General features: G+C 45.3%; 1 protein-coding gene across 15 annotated transcripts in view; it reads right to left on the bottom strand.

The window, feature by feature from the left end:
• The window catches only part of shank3a (SH3 and multiple ankyrin repeat domains 3a), a 1,286,992-nt gene that overhangs the window by 359,611 nt on the left and 904,555 nt on the right, over positions 1 to 22,826 (bottom strand). For all 15 annotated transcript variants that reach the window (XR_010977672.1, XR_010977671.1, XR_010977670.1 and 12 more), the window contains one exon: positions 10,918 to 11,000. Coding sequence is in view for 12 of the 15 variants with exons in the window: in XM_068059355.1 (XP_067915456.1) it covers positions 10,918 to 11,000 (83 nt within the window). In the remaining 3 variants the exon portion in view is untranslated. The remainder of the gene's footprint in view (positions 1 to 10,917; positions 11,001 to 22,826) is intronic.

Below are 22,826 nucleotides of genomic sequence, written 5' to 3'. Positions count from 1 at the left end.
AGTGAGAGTGAGAGTGCGAGTGCGAGTGCGAGTGCGAGTGCGAGTGCGAGTGCGAGTGCGAGTGAGAGTGCGAGTGCGAGTGTGAGTGAGAGTGAGAGAGAGAGAAAGAGAAAGAGGGGGGAGGACACAGAGAGGAGGGGGGGGGACACAGAGAGGAGGGGGGGGGGACACAGAGAGGAGGGGGGGGGGACACAGAGAGGAGGGGGGGGGGACACAGAGAGGAGGGGGGGGGGACACAGAGAGGAGGGGGGGGGGACACAGAGAGGAGGGGGGGGGACACAGAGAGGAGGGGGGGGGACACAGAGAGGAGGGGGGGGGACACAGAGAGGAGGGGGGGGGGACACAGAGAGGAGGGGGGGGGGACACAGAGAGGAGGGGGGGGGGACACAGAGAGGAGGGGGGGGGACACAGAGAGGAGGGGGGGGGACACAGAGAGGAGGGGGGGGGACACAGAGAGGAGGGGGGGGGACACAGAGAGGAGGGGGGGGGACACAGAGAGGAGGGGGGGGGACACAGAGAGGAGGGGGGGGGACACAGAGAGGAGGGGGGGGGACACAGAGAGGAGGGGGGGGGACACAGAGAGGAGGGGGGGGGACACAGAGAGGAGGGGGGGACACAGAGAGGAGGGGGGGGACACAGAGAGGAGGGGGGGGACACAGAGAGGAGGGGGGGGGACACAGAGAGGAGGGGGGGGGACACAGAGAGGAGGGGGGGGGACACAGAGAGGAGGGGGGGGGACACAGAGAGGAGGGGGGGGGACACAGAGAGGAGGGGGGGGGACACAGAGAGGAGGGGGGGGGGACACAGAGAGGAGGGGGGGGGGACACAGAGAGGAGGGGGGGGGGACACAGAGAGGAGGGGGGGGGACACAGAGAGGAGTGGGGGGGACACAGAGAGGAGTGGGGGGGGACACAGAGAGGAGGGGGGGGGACACAGAGAGGAGGGGGGGGGACACAGAGAGGAGGGGGGGGGACACAGAGAGGAGGGGGGGGGACACAGAGAGGAGGGGGGGGACACAGAGAGGAGGGGGGGGGACACAGAGAGGAGGGGGGGGGACACAGAGAGGAGGGGGGGGGACACAGAGAGGAGGGGGGGGGACACAGAGAGGAGGGGGGGACACAGAGAGGAGGGGGGGGGGACACAGAGAGGAGGGGGGGGACACAGAGAGGAGGGGGGGGACACAGAGAGGAGGGGGGGGACCACAGAGAGGAGGGGGGGGACCACAGAGAGGAGGGGGGGGGACCACAGAGAGGAGGGGGGGGACCACAGAGAGGAGGGGGGGGGACCACAGAGAGGAGGGGGGGGGACCACAGAGAGGAGGGGGGGGGACACAGAGAGGAGGGGGGGGACACAGAGAGGAGGGGGGGGACACAAGGAGGGGGGGGACACAGAGAGGAGGGGGGGGACACAGAGAGGAGGGGGGGGACACAGAGAGGAGGGGGGGGACACAGAGAGGATGGGGGGGACACAGAGAGGATGGGGGGGACACAGAGAGGATGGGGGGGACACAGAGAGGAGGGGGGGGACACAGAGAGGAGGGGGGGGGACCACAGAGAGGAGGGGGGGGACACAGAGAGGAGGGGGGGGACACAGAGAGGAGGGGGGGGACCACAGAGAGGAGGGGGGGGACACAGAGAGGAGGGGGGGGGACACAGAGAGGAGGGGGGGGACACAGAGAGGGGGAGGGAGAGAGAGTGACCAAGATCACTCCTGGACATCTATCCGGAATACTCCACATTGTGTGGGCAAACATTGACTACTTGTGCAAGCAAAACAATTGCCAGGTATCTCACTAAATCAGTATCCAACATAGTGACAAGAAAGTAAGTCAATAAATTATCTTCTCATTTAAAGCTTCTTCACAAAAATGCACCTTTGTTGGTGTTTTGATTAATAAATACATTTTTAATGCCTTTATCTTTCCGAAATTGTCTCATCGGCCCCCTATGTGACAAAAATTGTAATGTGGCCCTCCCACGCAAAAAGGTTGGGCACCCCTGTGATAGACAGAGCTAAGTGATCCCACAACCAACAGATCAGATTAAAGCTCTTCAGACTTGCCGTATCTAATCATAAATGGTGGTGGACAATTAAGCAACTAACTAGAGGAGAAGGCTGCACAAACACCCCCCGCTTCAATGATGGTGGAGACCAGCATGTCAGTGCAAAAGATGAGGCAGAAGCATTTGAAACCATCTTCAGCCAGAAGTTCTGAGTGGATGATCCACCCCGGCCTCCTCCTAAGGTCCGAGCCTCACAGATGCCAGTCTTCAGCCAATTCCATTCACTCCACATGATATCAAGTAAACAGCTAAAGGCACTGGATACAGCAAAGCCTATGGGCTCAGACAACATCCCAGCTACAGTTCTGAAGACTTATGCTCCCGAACAAGCTGCATGCTGAGCCAAGCTGTTGCAGTACAGCGACAACACCGGAATCTGCCTGGCAATGTGGAAAATTGTCCAGGTCTGTCCTGTCCACAAAAAGCAAGACAAGTCCAATCCAGCCAATTACTGCTCCATCAGCCTACTCTCAAACATCAGTAAAGTGATGGTGTCGTCGACAGTGCTATTAAGCGGCATGTACTCGGCAATAACCTGTTCACCGATGCTCAGTTTGCGTTCTGCCAGGGCCCCTCAGCTCCAGACCTCAATACAGCCTTGGTCTAAACATGGACAAAACAGCTGAATTCCAGAGGTGAGGTGAGAGTGACTACCTTTGACATCATGGGAGCATTTGACCAAGTGTGGCATCAAGGATCCCCAGCAACATTGAAGTCAATGGGAATCAGAGGGAAAACTCTCCACTGGTTGGAGTTCTACCGACCACAAAGTAAGATGGTTGTGGTTGTTGGAGGCCAATCATCTCAGCCCAGGTCATCACTGCAGGAGATCCTCAGGGTACTGTCCAAGGCCCAACCATCTTCAGCTGCTTCAATGACCTGCCCTCCAACATAAGGTAGGAAGTGAGGATATTCGCTGATGATGCACAGTGTTCAATATCATTAGCAACTCCTCAGATGCTGAGGCAGTTTGTGTCCACATGCAGTAAGACCTGGAGAACATTTAGGCTTGGGCTGATAAGTAGCGAATAACATTTATGCCACACAAGTGCCAGGTAATGAGCATCTCCAACAAGAGAGAATCTAATCATCTCCCCTTGACATTCAATGACATTACCATCACTGAATCCCCCATCATCAGCTTCCTGTGGATTACCATTGACCAGAAACTGAACTGGACCAGCCATATAAATATTGTGGTGACAAGAGCAGGTCAGAGGCTGGGAATTCTGCTGCAAGTAACTCACCCTGACTCCCCAAAGCCTATCCACCATCTACGAAACACAAATCAGGAGTGTGATGGAATACACCCCATTTGCCTGGATGAGTGCAGCTCCAGCAACACTCAAGAAGCTTGACACCATCCAGGACAAAGCACCCCACTTGATCGGCACCTCATCCACCACCTTCAACATTCAATCCCTTCACCACCAGTGCGCAGTATCTACCATAAACAAGAGGTACTGCAGTAACTCACCAAGGCTCCTTCAACAGCACCTTCTAGACCCGTGACCCCTACCGCCTAGAAGGACAAGGGCAGGAGACGCATCAGAACACCACCACCTGCAAGTTCAATATATTCAATTATATTGTGGTTCCTTCACTGTCACTGGGTCAAAATCCTGGAACTCTGTCCCGAACAGCACTCTGGGTATACCTACACTATATGGACTGCAGCGGTTCAAGAAGGTGGCTCACCACCATCTTCTCAAGGGCAATTAGGGATGGCCAATAAATGCTGGCCTCGCAAGTGACACTCACATCCCAAGAACAAAAAAAAATACAATAGAAAGGCAGACAGTAAATACCCTTATATGCAGTAAAGGAATGGACAGTGAATCTCATTATATACAAAAGCGGGCAACACATCTAACCTCGTTATATAATAGAGGGACAGACATTAAGTCCCATTATATCCAATAGAGGGATGGACAGTGAACCCTGTTAAATACAATGAAGGGACAGTCAGTGAAACCTGTTATATAGAACACATGTTATTCAATACAGGGATGACTAGTTAATCCTGTTCTATACAATTGAGGAATCATCAGTGCATCCTGTTATATACAATAGAGGAATGGATAGTGAATCCTGTTCCATACAGCAGTGGAGTCATTAGTGAATCCCATTCTATTAAATAGAGGAAGGGTCAGTGAATCCTGTTCTGTACAATAGAGGAAGGGTCAGTGAATCCTGTTCTATAGAATAGAGAAATCATCAGTGAATCCTGTTCTATACAATAGTGGAATCAAAGAACAAAGAACAATACAGCACAGGAACAGGCCATTCGGTCCTCCAAGCCTGCGCCGATCTTGATGCCTGTCTAAACTAAAACCTTCTGCACTTCCGGGGTCCATATCCCTCTATTCCCATCCTATTCATGTATTTGTCAAGATGCCTCTTAAATGTCGCTATCGTACCTGCTTCCACCACCTCCCCCGGCAGCGAGTTCCAGGCACTCACCACCCTCTGTGTAAAAAACTTGCCTCGCACATGCCATCTAAACTTTGCCCCTCACACCTTAAACCTATGTCCCCTAGTAACTGACTCTTTCACCCTGGGAAAAAGCTTCTGAATGTCCACTCTGTTCGTGCCACTCATAACTTTGTAAACCTCTATCATGTCGCCCCTCCACCTCCGTCGTTCCAGTGAAAACAATCCGAGTTTATCCAACCTCTCCTCATAGTTAATACCCTCCAGACCAGGCAACATCCTGGTAAACCTCTTCTGTACCCTCTCCAAAGCCTCCACATCCTTCTGGTAGTGTAGCAACCAGAATTGGACGCAATATTCCAAGTGTGGCCTAACTAAGGTTCTGTACAGCTGCAGTATGACTTGCCAATTTGTGTACCCTATGCCCCGACCGATGAAGGCAAGCATGCCGTATGCCTTTTTGACTACTTTATCCACCTGCGTTGCCACTTTCAGTGATCTGCGGACCTGTATGCCCAGATCTCTCTGCCTGTCAATACTCCTAAGGGTTCTGCCATTCACTGTATACTTCCCACCTGTATTAGACCTTCCAAAATACATTACTTCACATTTGTCTGGATTAAACTCCATCTGCCATTTCTCCGCTAAAGTCTCCAACCGATCTATATCCTCTGACAATCCTCATTACTATCCGCAACTCCACCAACCTCTGTGTCGTCTGCAAACTTACTAATCAGACCAGCTACATTTTCCTCCAAATCATTTATATATACTACAAACAACAAAGGACCCAGCACTGATCCCTGCGGAACACCACTAGTCACAGCCCTCCATTCAGAAAAGCACCCTTCCACTGCTACCCTCTGTCTTCTATGACTGAGCCAGTTCTGTAGCCATCTTGCCAGCTCACCTCTGATCCTGTGTGACTTCACCTTTTGTACCAGTCTGCCATGAGGGACCTTGTCAAAGGCTTTACTGAAGTCCATGTAGACAACATCCATTGCCCTTCCTTCATCAATCATCTTCGTCACTTCCTCAAAAAACTCAATCAAGTTAGTGAGATACGACCTCCCCTTCACAAAACCATGCTGCCTCTCACTAATAAATCCATTTGTTTCCAAATGGGAGTAAATCCTGTCCCGAAGAATCCTCTCCAATAATTTCCCTACCACTGACGTAAGGCTCACCGGCCTGTAATTTTCTGGATTATCCTTGCTACCCTTCTTAAACAAAGGAACAACATTGGCTATTCTCCAGTCCTCTGGGACCTCACCTGTAGCCAATGAGGATACAAAGATTTCTGTCAAGGCCCCAGCAATTTCCTCCCTTGCCTTCCTCAGTATTCTGGGGTAGATCCCATCAGGCCCTGGGAACTTATCGACCTTAATATTTTTCAAGACGCCCAACACCTCCTCCTTTTTGATATCGACATGACCCAGACTATCTACACTCCCTTCCCTAGACTCATCATCCACCAAGTCCTTCTCTTGGGTGAATACTGATGCAAAGTACTCATTTAGTACCTCGCCCATTCCCTCTGGCTCCACGCATAGATTCCCTCCTCTGTCCTTGAGTGGGCCAACCCTTTCCCTGGCTACCCTCTTGCTCTTTATATACATATAAAAAGCCTTGGGATTCTCCTTAATCCTGTTTGCCAATGACTTTTCATGACCCCTTTTAGCCCTCCTGACTCCTTGCTTAAGTTCCTTCCTACTTTCTTTATATTCCTCAAGGGCTTCGTCTGTTCCCAGCCTTCTAGCCTTTATGAATGCTTCCTTTTTCTTTTTGACTAGGCTCACAATATCCCTCGTTTTCAAAGGTTCCCGAAACTTGCCAAACTTATCCTTCTTCCTCACAGGAACATGCCGGTCCTGGATTCTAATCAACTGACGTCTGAAAGACTCCCACATGTCAGATGTTGATTTACCCTCAAACAGCCGCCCCCAATCTAAATTCTTCAGTTCCTGCCTAATATTGTTAAAATTAGCCTTCCCCCAATTTAGCACCTTCACCTGAGGACAACTGTTATCCTTATCCACAAGTACCTTAAAACTTATGGAATTATGGTCACTGTTCCCAAAATGCTCCCCTCCTGAAACTTCGACCACTTGGCCGGGCTCATTCCCCAATACCAGGTCCAGTACGGCCCCTTCCCTAGTTGGACTATCTACATATTGTTTCAAGAAGCCCTCCTGGATGCTCCTTACAAATTCTGCCCCATCAAGCCCCTAGCACTAAGTGAGTCCCAGTCAATATAGGGGAAGTTAAAATTACCCACCACAACAACCCTGTTGCTTTTACATCTTTCCAAAATCTGTCTACATATCTGCTCCTCTACCTCCCGCTGGCTGTTGGGAGGCCTGTAGTAAACCCCCAACATTGTGACTGCACCCTTCCTATTCCTGAGCTCTACCCATACTGCCTCGCTGCATGACCCCTCCGAGGTGTCCTCCCGCAGTACAGCTGTGATATTCTCCTTAACCAGTAATGCAACTCCCCCCGCCCCTTTTACATCCCCCTCTATCCCGCCTGAAGCATCTAAATCCTGGAACGTTTAGCTGCCAATCCTGTCCTTCCCTCAACCAAGTCTCTGTAATAGCAACATCATAGTTCCAAGTACTAATCCAAGCTCTAAGTTCATCTGCCTTACCTGTTATACTTCTCGCATTGAAACAAATGCACTTCAGACCACCAGTCCCGCTCTGCTCAGCAACATCTCCCTGCCTGCTCTTCCTCTCAGTCTTACTGGCCTTATTCACTAGTTCCCCCTCAGTTATCTCACCTGCTGACCTACTGCTCTGGTTCCCACCCCACCTGCCACATTAGTTTAAACCCTCCCGAGTGACGCTAGCAAACCTCGCAGCCAGGATATTTGTGCCCCTCCAGTTTAGATGCAACCCGTCCTTCTTGTATAGGTCCCACCTCTCCCAGAAGAGATCCCAATGATCGAGATATCTGAAACCCTCCCTCCTACTCCAGCTGTTTAGCCATGTGTTTAGCTGAACTATCTTCCTATTTCTAGCCTCACTGGTACGTGGCACAGAAAGTAATCCCGAGAATCATCAGTGAATCCTGTTCCATACAATAGAGGAACAGTGAATTCTGTTCTAAACAATAGTGAAATCATCAGTGAATCCTGCTGTATACAATAGTGGAATCATCAGTGAATCCTGTTCTATGCAATAGTGGAATCATCAGTGAACCCTGTTCTATACAATAAAGGAAGGGTCAGTGAAACCTTTAGAATAGAGAAATCATCAGTAAATCCTCATCTATACAATAGTGGAAGGGTGTGTGAATCCTGTTCTATACAATAGTGGAATAATCAGTGAATCCTATTCTATACAATAGAGGAAGGGTCAGTGAATCCTGTTATAGACAATAGTGGAATCATCAGTGAATCCTGTTCTATGCAATAGTGGCATCATCAGTGAATGCTGTTCTTTACAATAGGAGGAACAGACAGTGAATCCTGTTCTATACAATAGTGGAATCATCAGTGAATCCTGTTCCATACAATCGTGGAAGGGTCAGTGAATCCTGTCCTATACAATAGATGAAGGGTCAATGAATCCTATTCTATACAATAGAGGAAGGATCAGTGAATCCTGTTCTATGCAATAGTGGAATCATCAGTGAATGCTGTTCTATAAAATAGTGGAATCATCAATGAATCCTGTTCTATACAATACAGGAAAGGTTAGTGAATTCTGTTCTATACAATAGAGGAAGGATCAGTGAATGCTGTCATATACAATAGAGGAAGGGTCAGTAAATGTTGTTCCATACAATAGAGGAATAGACAGTGTATTCTGTTATATACAATAATGAAATTATCAGTGAATCCTGTGATATACAATAAAGGAATGGACAGTAAATCCTGTTCAATACAATAGTGAATCCTGTTTTATAGAAAAGAGGAACAGAGAGTAAATCCTGTTCTATAGAATATAAAAATCATCAGTGAATCTTCTTGTACACAATAGAGGAACGAACAGTGAATCCTGTTCTATACAATAGAGGAAGGGTCAGTGAATCCTGTTCTGTACAATAGAAGAATGGTCAGTAAATGCTGCTCTATACAATACAGGTAGGGTCAGTGAATTCTGTTCTATACAATAAAGGAAGGGTCTGTGAATGGTGTTCCATACAATAGAGGAATCAACAGTGAATCCCGTTACATATAATAGAGGAATGGTCTGTGAATCCTGTTCTACGCAATAGAGGAAGGGTCAGTGAATCATGTTCTGTACAATAGTGGAAGAGTCAGTGCTTCCTGTTACACACAAAAGAGGGATGGACAGTGAATCCAATTGCATACAATAATGGAACAGACAGTGAACCCTGTTATATATGATAGAGGAATGGTCAGTGAATCCTGTTATGTACAATAGAGGGCTGGAAGGTAAATTGTGTTACATACAATAGAGGGACAGAATGTGAATCCTATTTTATACCATGGAGGACAGATGGTGAATCCGGTAATATACAATAGAGGGATTAGACAGTGAATCGCATTACATGCAATAGATAGTGAATCCCAGTATGTATAATAGCGGGGCAGACGTTTAATCTTGTTGCATACAATAGAGGGATGGACAGTAAATCCTGTTATATATAGTTCAGCGACAGATATTTAATTTCATTATATACAATAAATTGATAAACAGTAAATCTCTGTACATGCAATAAAGGTTTGATCGGTGAATCGTGGCGTTACATCGAAAAAGGATGAACTGTTAATCCTGTTACTTACAATAGAGGGACAGACAGTGAATCTCGTTATATACAACAGAAGGAACGAAGTTTACTCTGGTTATATGCAATAGAGGGACAGACACTAAGTCCTGTTGTAGGCAATAAAAGAATGGACAGTGAATCCTATTATACAGAATAGAGGGTAGACAATAAATCCCATTATATGAAATGAAGGGATGAACTGTGAATCCCATGTCATACCATTGAGTGCCAAATGATTAATCATATTATACAAAAGAGGGGTGGACAGTGAATCCTGTTATATACAGTAGAGGAATGGACGGTGAATTCTGTCATATACCAGAGGAATGGACAATGAGTCACGAACAGCGAATCCTGTTACATACAATAGAGGAACAGACAGTGAATCATGTTCTATAAAATAGAGGAACGGACAATGAGTCTTGTTCTATACAACAGAATGGACAGTGAATACTGCTGTATGCAACTGAGGAATGGTCAGTTTAATCCTGTAATGTACAATAGAGGATGAATGGTGAATCTCGTTCTTTACAATAGAGGGACAGACATTATAAATTCCATTATAAAGAAAAGAGGGCACGACTTTGAATCATGTTATATACAATAGAGGGATGAACAGTAAATCCCATTATATACACCAGATGGAAAATGAATTCCGTTATATACAATCGAGGGAAGGACGGACAGTTAATTCTGTTGCATGCAATTGTCGTTATGAATAGTGATCCTGTTACATAGAAAGGGATTCATACTGTTCCTGTGTCTGAGAATGTCAGTACTGTGCATACTGTGATGCGAATAGATAGTTTTCTTGTGCATCAAGAGCTGGACATGTGAATTTGTGGAGACGGATCAACATACATGTGCCGAGATGAGTGTTCATTCACTTGCATGCACACACGCATGCAATTACAGACACACACATGTGCCGACACACAAGCACACTTGTACGCACACACATTCACAAGCTTGCACTCACACACACACAAGTGATGCAGGCACAGACACACGCGAAAGTGCACATACCCAAAGTGAAGCGGTGTTTGCTGCCAAGTGTTTATATAGGCATATTCCGACTATATTTTAACGACATTATACTTCTAGCCTGTGGGAAAAACTGCATTAGGGAAAAAGGCTCCGATGCCTCGGGCTTGAAGTTGCTTTTAACAGGGATTCTGCGCTCTATCTAATATAACTCCCTTTCTCCAACAGTTGCATGGTTTGCCCTGAAATATTTGCAAAACAGGGAAATGTGTCAACCATATTTTTACAATAGTGTTTGGCATAACAGTTAGTTTTTAGCATCGATGCAACTGGCCATTATGTTGTCCCTATCTAGCTGCAGTCTTGCTGCCTGCAATAATGAGGAACACGATGAATAGAACGTTGTCCATGGTGAAGCATGAATTCACCCTGCCCATCTGTACAACACGGCTAAAACAATGGTTCCTCATCATGTTGCAAGTATGACAAAGATTGAAGATGCAGAGACTAAGCTAGCAACACTGAAACAAGCTGTTAAACTGGATGGATTCACAAGGGATGACAGAAGCAGTGTGAAAAATTCTCAAGGCAAAAAACAAATTCTCCATCAGCTGTGTAACATTATAACTCCAGCTCCGTATGTGCCTGGGTGTTTCACAAAGGAAAGAAAGGGAATCAGGAATGCAGCAAATCCCACCTTTAGCTCCTCGGAGGACAAAGCCATATCCCTCGTTCTCCTTCTTCTGAAGCACTGCTGTCTTCTCCTCGATGACATAATCACTGTGAGAGAAAGACAAGAGGGGCGCTGGGTTACTTTTCACAACCATCTTCAAAAGGTGATCACCAGCATTCAGCAGCAGCAGCAAAGTCTTGATTGTATGTATGTGTATGTGCGTATGTATGCATGTGTGTGTGTATATGTGCGTGTGTGTTTTTTTCCCTTCTGCACAGAGGCTGGAGTTAATAAAATAAAGCTGGGTTGCTTGCTGTCTAAGACACTCACACACACACACACTCATACACATTCACAGACACACATTCACAGACACACATTCACACACACACACCTCAGTCACTCCAGCAGCATGCATTTCTTATTCCCCCTCCTCCATACAAACCCCATCCCAACCACCTCTTTCCTCCCCCCTCCACATAGCCTGTTGCATAATGCACAAAGAAAAAAAAATCAAGCAAGTGCTGATCTAACGTTCCAGTCTGACGTCTCTAACACAAGCCAGCTGCTGGGTGTTAGTTACATGCAAGGGAACTTCCTACAGGCTCCAGGAGGCACTCACATACACACGCTGCCACAGAGAAAAAAAAGCTGATTCTCGTCTGCGGCAAGCACTAGTGCGAGTGTGAACAATTAGCAAGCCAGCAGCAGAAAATTTAATAGTTATCACATACACAATCTATCCATAGGCCAGCTTACAGAGATTTGCTTCATAAACAGTTGTAGCCTATGTTGCGTAGTAATTGGTGGTTCAGAATAGAGGCAGAAAATAAGCAATTCAAATGTACATTTCAAACAGACAAATAGTCCCTTACAACACCACACAACAAATAAGCAAGCGGCCTACCCCAATAAACAGCATTCATCAAGATTACTATCAGTCATATGATCAACTAATTCCATTTGCTTACTTCACAAGCAAGAATGTGACAGACAAAAATTGTTCATTGATTCCTGATGAATTATTGAATAGCATATAATTGTCATTATTTTGAGGATTAGTTTTACCTTAAAAATTATGAACAAATTTCAGCTTTGTTTCTATTGATAGCACTTTCGACTCAGTCAGGAAATTATCGGTTCAAGTCCCACTCCAGAGACTAGAGTACATAATCTAGGCATGACACTCCAGTGCAGTACTGAGGGAGTGCTGCACTGTCGGAGGTGCCATCTGTTGGATGAGACTTAAACTGAGGCCCCGTCTGTCTTCCCATTTTAAAGAACGGTTGAGTACTCCCATTGTCCTGGCTAACATTTATCTGCCTAAACCAGATTACAAGAGCAAAATACTGTAGATGCTGGAAATCTGAAATAAAAACAGAAAATGCTGGAAATACTCAGCATCTGTGGAGAGAGGTAGACAGAGTTAACATTTCAGGTCAGTGACCCTTCATCTGACAACCTGAAACATTAACCCTGTTTCCCTTTCAACAGATACTGCCAGACCTGATGAGTATTTCCTGAGCATTTTCTGTTTTTATTACCTAAAGCAGATTATCGAGTCATTATTTCATTGCTGGTTGTGGGAACTTGCTGTGCACAAATTTGCTGTCATGTTTCCTACATTATAAAAGTAACTACACTTCAAAAGTACTTCATTGGCTGTAAACGGCTTTGGGACATCTTGAAAAAGCTGCTATATAAATGCAAATACTTTTTTTTTAAAACACAAATAGATGTTGATATCATAAACATAAACCTGAGAAATTCTGTCTGTTATGTTAAAGTGAGTAGTATTGGTATATCAAAGAATGCTACAGTGAGGGGTGTGGGTCTATTAGTGAGTTACAGTGAGGAGTGTAGGATATATCATCGAGTGCTACAGTGGGGGTTACAGGTTATAGCAGATTATTACAATGAGGGGGGTGTGTTATATTGGAGAGTGTTACAGTGTCACGTATATCAGAGTGTTACAGTGAGGGGTGTGGGGTCTGTCAGAGTGTTACATTGAGGGATATGGGTTATATCAGAGTGTTACAATGAGAGGTGTGGAGGATATCAGAGAGTTATAGTGAGGGGTGTGGGAGTATAAGTGTGTAAAGTGAGGAGTGTGGTATGTATCAGAGTGCTATAAGTAGCTAGAGTCTGAGCTAGTCTAAAGCTAGGTCTGGCAGTATCTGTTGAAAGGGAAACAGGGTTAACGTTTCAGGTTGTCAGATGAAGGGCCACTGACCTGAAATGTTAACTCTGTCTACCTCTCTCCACAGATGCTATAAGTAGTGTGGGGTATATCTGAATGTTTTGAGGGTGTACATGACTCTGTGTGAGGGTATCTGTGACTGTGTGTGAGGGTATTTGCCAGTATCTGAGGGCGTGTGTGGGGGTATGTATTTGACTGTTTATGCAGGTTTGTATGTGACTCTGTGTGAGGGTGTATTATATGTGATTGTGTGTGAGGGTATTTGCCAGTGTGCGAGGGTGTATATGTGACTGTGTGTGAGGAGATGTGCCAGTGTGTGAGAGTATGTATTTGACTGCATGAGGGTGTGTTTGTGACTATGTGTGAAAATATATACGTGATTGTGAGAGGGTGTATATGTGACTCAGTATGGAGGTGTGTGAGGATAGTACGCGACAGTGTGTGAGGGTGTATATGTGAATGTGTGCGTGTGTGTGTGAGGGTGTATATGTGAATGTGTGTAAGGGTATGTATTTGATCATGCATAAAGGTGTGTGTGTGATTGTGTGTGAGGGTGTGTATATGCCAGTGTGTGAGGCTATGTGTGAGGGTATGTATTTGACTGTGCATGAGGGTGTGTCTGTGACTGTGTGTGAGGGTATTTGCCAGTGTGTGAGGGTCTGTATTTGAGTATCTGTGAGGGTGTGTATGCGATTGTGAGGGTGTATATGTGACATGTGTGAGGGTATGTATTTGATTGTGCATGAGGGTGTGTTTGTGATGTCTATGAGTGGTGCATGTGTATGGGTGTAAAAGTGACTGTGTGTGAGGGTGTGCATGTGTGGGTGTTGTTATGGTCAAGTGAGGAAGGGTTGAAGGGCTTCCCTCTTTTCCCTCTCCTTGTTTGACCACAACAGGTTTAATTCTTTCTTAAAGTGGATGCACTGGCCTATTCAGTAGGTGTTTGATTACTTACTTGCTATGATCATAACAAAAATCAATTGGACAGGTTTTCTTGAGTTAACAAAGAAAGTGGTTAATTTTGTTGCACCTAAACTGAATGAAAATAATAAATAACGCGCCAACTTTCACACACACACACTAGAGGTTTACACACACACAAATAGGTTACAGAGTGGGGAAAGGTAGTGTGGTTGAGTTAGAGTCCATTAAAAAGGTATACAGTATGTGAAGTTTGGTGATTCGGCTGGCTTCTAGCTGAATTCAGTGGCCCTGAGGCTTTTAGTTTGAAGAGGTAGATTACTGATTCGGTGAGTCTTGTGGAAATAGTGAAGCAGATGATTTCCTCCAATGGGGGTTTCTGATTGTAGCCGGAGTATGCAAAGTCAACAAACAGGATTTGAAAGCTTTCAAGCTACGGTCTGCTCATGTCAGAGTCCAGTTGCTTCTCCTCTGCTGCAGAGAAAACACCAGCTTAAAACCACAGATGGGGAGGGGCTTGTCACATGACAATCATTCAGACATTCAAAAATAGCAGTTAGCAGCATTTCTCTGCTTGCTGACAGAACGGATAGTTCCTTTAAACTTCCTGGGTCTTGGTTCTTGCTGGGTAATTAGCAGACATTTGGTTTCCCTCCTCACAGTCCTTTGCAATGTAGAATACAGTTTTGCAAACTAGGTGATCAATTTAAGCTGAAAGGATGACTTTACTGGCAGCTTGTCTTTTTAAAATGTCTTTAAAAAATATAAATTCAGATCGCCAGTCAGTAGATTAAAGAAAATTATCATTCAACAAAGCACACTGGCGTAACAGTGGACATGCGACTGACAGTGTGTTAGGCATTGTGTATGAGGGTATCAATTTGAGTGTGTGAGGGTGTGCATGGGATTGTGTGTGAAGGTCAATGATCCCTTTAGATTTTCTTTGTTGTGCGCGGCTTGTTTATTTCAATGTATGGTTCCTTTAAATTTTCATGTGCAGCCCAGCACGTACAGTATCTTAAAGGGGATAGCTTGTAAGCAGCCTGTGCGGTACCTTCACCATAGCTGCGTGGCCGCACACATGTGCAGTGTGCACGCATCAACACTAACAGAATTTCTTACCCACGGCTGTCACTAAAGTTTCTTAATTCACTTGAAAAAGCCCTTCAAAACACTCCTGCAGGGTATGCAGAGACCAAGTGGGCCCACATCAGAGATGCCATCTATGACTCAGAAATGACCACCTTTGGCAAACGTGAGAAGCAGAATGCAGACGGGTTTCAATCTCACTCTGAAGCGATGGAACCAGTCATAGCCGCTAAGCGCACTGCACTGCTGAACTACAAGAAAGCCCCCAGCGAGTTAACATCCTTAGTACTTAAAGTTGCCAGAAGCACCGAGCAAAGGACAGCCAGGCGCTGTGCAAATGACTACTGGCAAATCCTATGCAGTCGTATTCAGCTGGTCTCCGACACCGGAAACATCAGAGGAATGCATGATGGCATTAAGAGTGCTTTTGGGCCAACTATCAAGAAGATCGCCCCCCCCTCAAGTCTGAATCAGGGGAAACTATCACTGACCAATGCAAGCAAATGGACCGCTGAATGCAGCACTACCTAGAACTGTACTCCAGAGAAAATGATGTCACTGATACTGCCCTCAATGCAGCCCAGTCTCTGCCAGTCATGGATGAACTGGACGAACAGCCAACAAAATCGAAACTCAGTAATGCCATCGATTCTCTAGCCAGTGGAAAAGGATGGCATTACCCCTGAAATAATGAAGAGTTCCAAGCCTGCTATACTCTCAACACTCCATGAACTGCTTTGCCTATGCTGGGATGAGGGAGCAGTACCACAGGACATGCACAATGCCAGTATCATCACCTTCCATAAGAACAAGGGTGACCGCGGTGACTACAACAACTACCGTGGAATCTCCCTGCTCAGCATAGTGGGGTAAGTCTTCGCTCGAGTCGTTTTAAAGAGAGTCCAGAAGCTGGCTGAGCGTGTCTACCCTGAGGCACGGTGCGGCTTTCGAGCAAAGAGATCCACCACTGACATGCTGTTCTCCCTTCGCCAGCTACAGGAGAAATGCAGTGAACAACGGATGCCCCTCTACGTTGCCTTCATAGATCTCGCCAAAGGCTTTGACCTCGTTAGCAGACGTGATCTCTTCAGACGACTAACAAAGATCGGATGTCCACCAAAGCTACTGAGTATCATCACTTCATTCCATGACAATATGAAAGGCACAATTCAGCATAGCGGTGCCTCATCAGACCCCTTTCCTATCCTAGTGGCGTGAAACAGGGCTGTGTTCTCATAACTACACTGTTTGGGATCTTCTCCTCACTGTTGCTCTCACATGCGTTTAAGTCTTCAGAAGAAGGAATTTTCCTCCACACAAGATCAGATGGCAGGTTGTTTAACCTTGCCCATCTTAGAGCGAAGACCAAAGTACGGAAAGTCCTCATCAGGGAACTCCTCTTTGCGGATAATGCTGCATTAACATCCCACGCGGAAGAGTGTCTGCAGAGACTCATTGGCAGGATTGGGGCTGCCTGCAACAAATTTGACTTAACCATCAGCCTCAGGAAAACGAACATCATGGAACAGGACGTCAGAAATGCTCCATCCATCAATATCGGCGATCACGGTCTGGAAGTGGTTCAAGAGTTCACCTACCTAGGCTCAACTATCACCAGTAACCTGTCTCTCGATGCAGAAATCAACAAGCGCATGGGAAAGGCGTCCGCTGCTATGTCCAGACTGGCCAAGAGGGTGTGGGAAAATGGCGCACTGACACAGAACACAAAAGTCCGAGTGTTTCAAGCCTGTGTCCTCAGTACCTTGCTCTACGGCAGCGAGGCCTGGACAACGTATGTCAGCCAAGAGCGATGTCTCAACGCATTCCGGAGAATCCTTGGCATCAGGTGGCAGGACCGTATCTCCAAGGCAGAAGTCCTCGAGACAGCCAACATCCCCAGCATATACGCCCTATTGAGGCAGCAGCGCTTGAGATGGCTTGGCCATGTGAGCCGCATGGAAGATAGCAGGATCCCCAAAGACGCATTGTACAGCGAACTAATCACTGGTATCAGACCCAGCGGCCGTCCATGTCTCCGCTTTAAAGACATATGCAAACGTGACATGAAGTCCTGTGACACTGGGCAGGGCTGGCGGACAGCTATAAAGGCGGGGCTAAAGAGAGGCGAACTGAAGAGACTTAGCAGTTGGCAGGAAAAAAGACAGAAGTGTAAGGAGAGAGCCAACTGTGCAACAGCCCCGACAACCAATTTTATCTGCAGCGTCTGTGGAAGAGTCTGCCACTCTAGAATTGGCCTTTATAGCCACTCCAGGCGCTGCTCCACAAACTACTGACCACCTCTAGGCGCTTACCCATTGTCCCTCGAGACAAGGAGGCCAAAGAAGGTACCTTTAAATTTTCATGTGCATCCCAGCAGGTGCAGTATCTTAAAGGGGATAGCTTGTAAGCAGCCTGTGCAGTACCTTCACCATAGCTGCGCGGCCGCACACGTGTGCAGATTAGAGGGAACATTAGTGAGGTGTGAATGTGTTAGGGTATCTATACGACTGTGTGTAATGCTCTCCTGGCTGCCCTTCCCCCACCCCATCTTCCACCCTGCATAAAATTGAGATCATCCAAAACTCTGCTACCTGCATCTTAACTTGCACCAAGCCCCATTCACCCTTCACCAATGTGCTTACTGACCTACACTGGCTCCCAGTCTGGCAACACCTCTATTTTAACATTCTCATTTTCAAATCACTCCATGGCTATTCCCCTCGCTACTCCTATAACCTCTTCCAGCCCTACACACCTTCAAGGTATCTGCACACCTCCAATTCTGGCCTCTTGCTCGTCCTCAATTTTAATCACTCCACCCTTGGAGATTGCCTTTATCTGCCTAGATCCTAAGCTTTGAAATTGCCTCCCTAAACCTCTCTGCCTCTCTACCTCTCTCTCCTTCAAACCTACCTCTTATTTCCTTATGTGGCTTGGTGTCAAATTTCTTTTTATAATGCTTCTGTGAAGTGCCTTTGGACATGTTACAATGTTAAGGCACAATATAAATGCAAGTTGTAACTCTGTCACTGGCAGAAATACACCAAGTGGACCACAGACTGAGACGGGAGCTGTACATATTATTTTTCAAATAAATATTTAGTGTTCAGTGGCACAGCTCTTGTGACCCTGTGGCTAAAACAAGAGTTTCAGCTTGACCAGAAGACTATGAAGTAGAGTGCTCCAATCCAGATCTTTTCTTAAAGGGCAGCATGAGCAGAAGAGATTTAGAGGGAGAACACTTTAGAATTTAAGCTTAAAGGGATTCAGGGGAGGGAACTGTGAAAAAGAATACCTATGGGAAGTAGGTGACAAAAAATAATCTTTTAGTAACACAATAGCAAGAGGGCACTCAGAAAAGTGGTGGAAGCCATAAAAGATGTAAATTAGCTTGAAACTGAGGGCAGGCACAAGGTACCAAATATTCTGAATGATTAGTCCTCCAAATATTAACAAGGGAAAATATGAGCAACATGCCTTCTCCAAACAAAAAATCTCAATGAAAATCAATGGTTTTGCGATAACAGAGATGGAAGTCCTAGACTGGCTGAACACAAATGAATCCCCAGGGATAGATGGCATTTATCCCAGAGTGCTGAGAGAGACTGGGGCAGGGAAGGGGGATTTGTGAGGCACTGACAATCATTACGAGGGAGTCAATGGACACTGGTGAGGCCCATTTTCAAAAAGAGTGACAAAACAGACGCAGACAACTACAGACTACCATTAGTCTTAATTCCATTCCATGTAAAATGGATTGATGATTATCTGTACAACATAACCTAGTCAGCAGCTGTCAGCATGGAATGAGAAGACAAAGATCTGTTCGACGTCTTTCAGAATGTGACAGTCCAATTGGACGGTTGTGGGCCCTATGAGGCAGTGCGCCTTAAATTCACACTAAAACCATCAATTTAATGTTAAGCAGCAGGGATTCAGGGCAAATCCTGGGAATGGATAAGAAACTTGGTAAAGGGTAGGAACTACATGCATTTGTTCGAGGATTATGTCGGATCGGGGAGGAAATACTGAATGACAGGCCTCAGTACTTGGTACTGGGATTGTTCCTATTGTTAACTTACAGCGATGACTTTTATTCAGAAACTCAAAGTGAAATGGTCAAATCAGTCAGCGAAGTGGTCAAATTTGCAGATGATACCTATCCAGTGGAATCAGAGGACACAGCTCAGAAATTACAGAATTGGTTGGACCAAATACTTAAGTGTACAGAACAATAAAAAGATGTGTATTTCTACAATGCCTTTCACAAATTCAGGATGTTCCAAAACACTTTACAGCCAATCAAAAGTACTTTTGAAGTGTAGTCACTGTTGTGATGTAGGAATCACACAGTCAATTTACACACAGCAAGCTCCCACAAACAACAATGTGATGATGACCAGATAATCTGTTTTTAGTGATACTGATTGAGGGATAAATATTGATCAGGACTCCAGGGATAACTCCCATGCTCAGCTTTGAAATAGTGCTACAGGATCTTTTACTCCCACCTGACAGCGCAGACTGGACCTCAGTTTAACATCTAAACTGAAAAACTGCACTTCCAACAGTGCAGCACTCCCTCAAAATAGATTTTAGGGTTCAAGTCTCTGGAGTGGAACTTGAACCCACAACTTTCTGTCTTAGAGGTGAGACAGCTACCCACTGAGTCACAGCTAACACATGGGAGATAGAATTTAATGCAGGGATGTGTAAAGTGCTACAAGGAATAAAAAATGGGTAACACCAGTATTCCGTGAATGGAGCTGAAATAGCTGAGAATGAGGCCGAAGAATTGGAGTCATAGCAGACACAACACACCATTTTAAAATAAAAGGAGGCTTCAATAGAACTCCAGGCCCCTGCCTGTTGTCAGGGTAACTCACTTCAGCTAAATTCCAATTTGAATGTTCAACTAACTTCAATCCCAGTGAGTTCTTGATCCTTCAATTTATCTTGAAGAATGTTCGAGATAAAGATAAAATGCTGACCAGGGCATCACATTTGACCAGTAGGACTTTTATCCTCCCATTCTTCCCTCTTTTCTTGGTCATTTTGCACTATTGCAGCTATGACTCATGCTTTCAGGTATTTAGTCAAAAATGGGCCAGCGAGTGTTGCCATGGAAAGTAATTAATTCTGAAATATTCCATGTTGGGAGGGAGGGGAGGTAGGCAATAAGTTACATACAGATATAAAGTGGCCTACTCATAGCCCATTCCCTGACTGGCAATTTTCAATTTAGTATAACTCAACATAGCTTCAATTGAGAACCACTGAGAACACTCTCTGCCAATCATCTATACATCGCTTGGCATGGTTGTACAATTAAAGTACTGAGGAAAGGGGAGGGGGGAGAAAGCACAAGCATTGAGGAAGGGGCTGAAGAAAAAAAGAAAAGCTCGTATTTATATAGCACTTTTCATGATCACTGGATGTCTCAAAAGCACTTTACAGCCAATGAAGTACTTTTGGAGTGTATTTATTCACTGTTGTAGTGTTGGAAACGCAGCAGCTAATTTGCACACAGCAAACTCCCACAAACAGCAATGTCAAAATGACCAGATAATCTGTTTTTGTGCTGTTGAGTGAGGGATAAATATTAGCCAGGACACCGGGGATAACTCCCCTGCTCTTCTTTGAAATAATACCATGACATCTTTTACATCCACCTGAGAGGGCAGATAGGGCCTCAATTTAAGGTCTCATCTGAAAGATGGCCCTCCGACAGTGCAACACTCACTTCATACTGCACTGGAATGTCAGCCTTGATGATGTGCTCAAGTCTCCGGAGCGGGACTTAAACCTGAAACCTTGTGACCTAGAGGCAACTGAGCCATGGCTGACACAAGAGAGAAATGAGGAAGAATAAAAAGAGAAGAGGGATAGAGAGGAAACAGATGAGGAAGAGAAACATAGGAGCAACTTTTAGCAGAGAGTGTTCTGGACTTCAGCTACCCTTTATGTAGAAAACGTGCTTCCTGATTTCACTCCTAAATGGCCAGGGGCTTAGTTTCTCGATATCTACCCTATCAAATACTTTAATTATTTTAAGGACCACATTTAAATCAGCCCTTAACATTCTAAACTCATTGGCATACAAATCAAATTTATGCAATCTGCTCTCAAAATTCAATCCTTTAAACTCTGGTATTATTCTGGTGAGTCCGTGCTGCACCCCCTCGAAGGCCAATATATCCTTCTTGAGGATGAAAGCAAAAATACTGCAGATGCTGGAAGTCTGAAATATAAACAGAAAGTTCTGGAAATACTCAGCAGATCTGGCAGCATCTGTGGAGGAAGAAACACAGTTCATCTGATGAAAGGTGACAGACCCGAAAAGTTAACTCTGTTTATCCTTGCGGTGCGGTGCTCAAAATTGAATGCACTACTCCAGATGGGGTCTGACCAAGGCTCTGTACAAGTGAAGCATCACTTCCTCTCCTTTGATAATGTTCCTCACAAGATGGAATCTTGTGGAATCAGTAAAAATTTGAAACACTGGATTAGGAATTGGCTCCAATCCTGCAGCCAAAAGGTTGTAGTGAATGGACATGGTTCAGCTTGGAGACATGGTGCTAGTGGTGTTCTCTAGTAACAGATCATTGGTCTGCTACTGTTCACTGTTTTTAATAATAACAATGGTGTTGGGAATGTGGCCCAACAGGTTCATGCTAGTGTTTATGCTCCAGACAAACATCCTCCCACGCTACTTCATCTAACCCTATCAAACATATCCTTCTATTCCTTTCTCCCTCATGTACTTATCTAGCCACCCTTTAAATGCATCTATGCCATTTGCCTCAACTATTCCATGTGATAGTAAGCTCCACGTTCTAACTAGTCTCTAGGTAAAGAAGTTTCTCCTAAATTCCTTACTGATTTCATTAGTGACTATCTTATATTTGTGTCCTCTATTGTTAGACTTCTCTACAAGAGGAAACATCTCTTCAACTACCCCATCAAACCCCTTATAATTTTAAAGACCTCTATTAGGTCGCAGCTCAGCCTTCACTTTTCTAGAGAAAAGAGCCTCAGCCTGTTTGTTTTTCCTGAGGGTTATGCCCTCTCAGTCCTAGTATTCTCCTTGCAAATCTTTTTTGCATGTACTGAAGTGCCTCTGTATCCTTTATGTAATATGGAGACCAGAACTGTGCATAGTACTCCAAGTCTGATTTAAGTAAGATTCTACACAAGCTTAACATAACCTCTCTGCTTTTCAATTCTATTCCTCTATAAGTGAACAACAGCCCTTTGTTTGCATTTTTATGGCCTTGTTAATTTGTGTTACTACTTTTAATGATTTATGAATCTCTATTCAGATTCTGTTTCTCCTCTATCCCACTTTACTCTTATTTTCCATTGTGGCCTCCTTATTCCTCCCAACAGAATTCACTGTCTCACACTTAGCTATATTGATATTAATTTACCAGTTACACACCCATTTTGCAAGGTTATTAACATCTTCTTGTATTTCATCACAGTCTTCAGCAGTATTAATTATACCCACCAATTTGGTGTCATTTGCTAATTTTGAAATTTTACTTCTGATTCTCAGTCTAAACCGCTTATGTAAATGGTGAACAACAATGATACCAGCACCGATCCTGGTGGAACACCACTTCCCATCTTCCGGCAGTCTGAGTGAATACCTTTAATTCCTACTCTCTGTTTTGTAACCAGCTTGCTATCCATTCTGCTACTTGTCCCTGACTCCACATGC

This window comes from Heterodontus francisci, chromosome 27, assembly GCF_036365525.1.
Source record: "Heterodontus francisci isolate sHetFra1 chromosome 27, sHetFra1.hap1, whole genome shotgun sequence".
NCBI lineage: Eukaryota > Metazoa > Chordata > Chondrichthyes > Heterodontiformes > Heterodontidae > Heterodontus > Heterodontus francisci.
Note: the sequence above shows the minus strand (reverse complement) of the source record. Positions and strands in the feature narration are given on the sequence as shown.